Source organism: Octodon degus, unplaced genomic scaffold, assembly GCF_000260255.1.
Source record: "Octodon degus isolate 3935 unplaced genomic scaffold, OctDeg1.0 scaffold00023, whole genome shotgun sequence".
Classification (NCBI taxonomy): Eukaryota; Metazoa; Chordata; class Mammalia; order Rodentia; family Octodontidae; genus Octodon; species Octodon degus.
This window is the reverse complement of record NW_004524599.1, coordinates 15,927,989-15,931,873: the sequence shown is the minus strand read 5'-3', so window position 1 is coordinate 15,931,873 and position 3,885 is coordinate 15,927,989. Positions and strand designations below refer to the sequence as shown.

The window sequence follows — 3,885 nt, the reverse complement described above, 5'->3', positions numbered from 1 at the left end:
TTCCCCTTTTAGGAAAATTTTGTGCCAAGGTCTCCCTAAATTTCCCACTCTGCCATTCAAGTCTGCATCCTCCTGGTTCAGTCTCTTGCAATGCTGGGAAACCACAAAGGCCAACCACCCTGGATCTGGTTCTTCTGAGGCCCCTGATTTGCTTTCACTTTCACTTTCTTTCCACCGTGAATTCTTCCCTGAGCAAGGTTATATTTCCTCTTCTGCCATAAGGACATCAATATCTCCTCTGCCCTGAGGGGATCCCTGTGGGCCAGCTGGACGGGACCCTGGGCAGGAGGCAGGATCAGCAGGCCAGGGCAGCCCTACCCCTATAGCCAGAAACGCCCACAAGCCCTAAGCCACAAAAGCCCCTGATTCCCTGCAAGTCCACTGCTGATGCCTGGGGTCCTGAGAACCATCAGGTGGGGTCAAGGTTCTGGTAGGGCAGCAGGATGCAAAAAGGTGAGGCCTGGTGTGTCTGGTTGGGTGGGGACTGGCCAGGTTCTGACCCTGGGGATAGAAAGACCAGGGTACAGAAAAGTAGTGCTTGTTGCTTCAGCACAAGCTCCACTTCAGAAGCTGAGGGGCTCAGGTAGCCCTGTCCTATGGGACTGTCCTGGAGACTGCCCTACCTGCTGTCTTTCCAGCAGAAGGGCATGCCACTTCCTGCTGGATCTGGTCAAATCCCAGGCTCCGCCACCCCAGCACCCCTGCCCATCCTGTCTTTCCTGAGTCTCACCCCAGTACACAGAAGGCCCCATATCCTATAGGATAGGATCCTTTTCCCTGTGGCCTGCAAGCTTGTCCCTAATCTTTGAGAGAGGCTGTACGGGTGTCGGAAGGCAGCTAGCCCAGAAAGAAGACAGCGAGTTGGCCAGGGCTGCCCTAAGATGAAGGGTGAGGATGAGGCCACTAGGGCCAAGTAGCAGGGGCCTTCAAAGTGGGCCAAAGTGTCCACAGGCATAGTCCACTGCAAGGCACAGGATGTACAGAGTGGTGAGGGAGCAGGGAAGGGCAGAGGTGAGCACTGAAGGACAGCAGCTCTGTGCTTTGCAACACAGACCAAAGGCACAGTCTCCACTCCTTGGGACACCTAGGCATGGACAATCAGGTCAGGAGACTGACAGGCTCTTTTGCTCTTTACTTCTAGAGTGCAGCATGAACACACTGTCGGAAGCCAGTGTCACCTTTGCCATCTCTCTTTTAAAGCTTTTGGGTCAGGACGACCCTGTGCGCAATGTCTTCTTCTCTCCTGTGAGCATCTCCTCGGCCTTGGGCATGGTGCTGCTGGGGGCCAAGGGCAACACAGCGGCCCAGATAGTTCAGGTAGGATTGAATCTCCCTATCTCCTCTAACATGAGGTTCTGTGACTCTTGGTTGCTCTGAGGACTCAGGGGATCTTCTCCAAATAGTAACACAAAAAGACAAAATTTTCCTGATACTTTATTTAGGAGATGAGCTGAGGCTGGGCTGGTACTGTTGTGGGGGTTGCCTAGGACTTGGTTCCAGCACAGGACAGGTAAAGTGAAAAAAGATGCTGGAATTTATTGATTCAGAATTTGTTGAGATCGGTGTCATTTGAAGCTCAAGACCTTGAAGCTGTAATTATTCATTGCTGCATTGCTATTCAGTGAGTGGACAAGGGGAAGTTCAGGGCCAGGCTCTAGACCTCCATTCTTCTGGGGACTCGTGTGCCTGTGGGCCACAACAGGGCTCATCTCAAGGGTCCTAGCAACAGTTCCTGTCCCTAGGGCATTTTAGGTAGAGCTGGAGATCTATGCCTGAAATCAACCCCCAGGGCCAGTCTCTGCCTGCTAATCTCTGTCACTCTGTTCTTAGTTTCACCAGCAGTGCCGAGAGGACCCCTTTAGTAAGGCCAGCTGGTTTTCTACTGCGTCCTCACAGTGGAGGGCCCTTGGTGGAAGCCCAGAGGGGAAAAAATCCTTTTGATGCATCATAGCCACCTATAGGCTCTGAGTTCCTCGAGGAGAACTCTGAGGAGCCCTGAGAACAAAAACTCACTGCTCAGGTAAACTAAAGAGAGTTCACTGGAAGGCCTGGTGCCTGCCCACAATTCCAGCACTTAGGATGCTGAGGCACCAGAATGGTCATGAAATTGCCTCCAGGCTGACCTACATAGCTAGATCCAGGCTCAAAAACTAGGAAGAAAAACAAATTCCTTAAACAGGATCACTTTATGGATTAGTTGTGAACAAAGGATTTGTTTGGTAAACTGGTTGTGAGACCAGAGGAAAGTATTGAAAATTGGCAATGACTTCTCCCACAGGCACTGGCAATACACGATGAGGAGGACAGTCACGGTGGCTTCCAGTCACTTCTCACCCAAGTGCACAAGCCTGGCGCACCACATTCCCTCAGCATAGCCAACAGGCTCTTCAGTGCAGACAGCTGCCAAGTCCTCTCAGTGAGTTGAGTCTCCTCAATGGGAAAGTTGATTTCAAATTTCTGATGGCCCAGAGCCAAGGGGGCGGACCACAGGGAACTTGAGGATCTGACAGGAGGTTTGTTTTCTCTAATGACAGAGCTCTCTAAGGAAGCCTTCTATGATTTCTCATGTGAGGCTCTGTACAGTGCTTTCATTCCTCTCCCATTCTTCCGTATTCAGCATTTCCCTGCCTAAAACATGGTGTTTGGAATCTCTTAGACTCACGGTGACATCTCCTAAGAGACTTGTATGTCTCTTGAAGGCTACAAAGATCCAGTTAGTACTAGAATGCCTGGCAGCTTGCTGACCCTTCCTGCAGCTCCGTGGCCTCACCCAGCACATCTCTGCCCACAGCCATTTCAGCAGTCCTGTCTGAAGTTCTACCAAGTGGAGCTGGAGCAGCTGCCCTTTGCCAAAGATCCAGAGAGCTCCAGGAAACACATCAACGCCTGGGTGTCCACCAAGACAGGAGGTCAGCACTAGAGGTTCCTTCTGCTCTCCTCCACTCCTAAACTCATTCTCTTTGCTGGGGCCAGATCTTTCATTTCCAGGTCAGACAGTGACTTGTGGACTCCAGCATCTATGACGACTGGAGCTTTGACTCATTTGCCCCCCTGAGCTCCACTAGGGGCATTGCTATTTCTGTGAACATATGTAACAGTAGAAAATGGTACACAGTTTTCCCTTTAAAAGTCTACATTTATTTTTCTAATATTTTGCAAATCTTTGCCACTAGTGCACTCTGGAAGCAAGAATTAACAAAGATGTACTTTGTTTATGAAAAATAGCCCACAATATCCAGGGGCAGAGGGTAGACTCCAATGGGTGCAGTCTCTTCTGCAGGGTGCCCTGTCTGGAGGATCCGATAGCCTTCTCTCTTCCACCTCCTCTTTGTGCCCTTGTTCTGCTGTTCCTTACGCTGACTCCTGGCTGTCAGTGGTAGCACTATGTGTGAACAGGGAGGCACAGCCCACACACTGCAATCAACCTCTGAAGGGACTGTGATTCCCACCCAGTGCAACTTTCATTCCCTGCCTCCTGGGACTCCCACCTGTCCTTTGTTATAGCTGCTTTTCTTTTTTTTTCCATGCATAATTTTTATTTTTATTTTTTAATAATTTTATTGAGAAACAAATAACAATGAGATAGTTTTACAACAAATTACTAGCATGTTTTCAATAATTAATACATTGCATATTGTTGTCTTAGTGGTTATTCATTGTACAAGATGCAGAAATGATATTCTGTCTCAAACATTATTAGAACAAACCTCTCTATTCATTGAATTAAGAGAGTGGAGCCGTATATCTCTCCTAGCTCTTTTGAGTATACCGATACAAAATGATCATTCATTTCTATCCCACTTTTTTGGTTAGTTTTGTCAGAGAAGGGCATTCCATTGTCATTTAAATACTGTAGGTGCAGTCCTAGCCCAGGTCCGGTGAGTG

The 3,885-nt window shown here is 49.0% G+C and overlaps 1 protein-coding gene across 1 annotated transcript in view; it reads left to right on the top strand.

Moving 5' to 3' along the window:
- The first annotated feature begins 1,149 nt into the window (after window positions 1–1,149).
- The window catches only part of LOC101584749 (serpin B9-like), a 9,747-nt gene continuing 7,011 nt past the window's right edge, over window positions 1,150–3,885 (top strand). Inside the window, exons 1-3 of the mRNA XM_004628397.1 lie at window positions 1,150–1,317; window positions 2,279–2,416; window positions 2,792–2,909. Of these exons, the coding sequence (XP_004628454.1) occupies window positions 1,150–1,317; window positions 2,279–2,416; window positions 2,792–2,909 (424 nt within the window). The remainder of the gene's footprint in view (window positions 1,318–2,278; window positions 2,417–2,791; window positions 2,910–3,885) is intronic.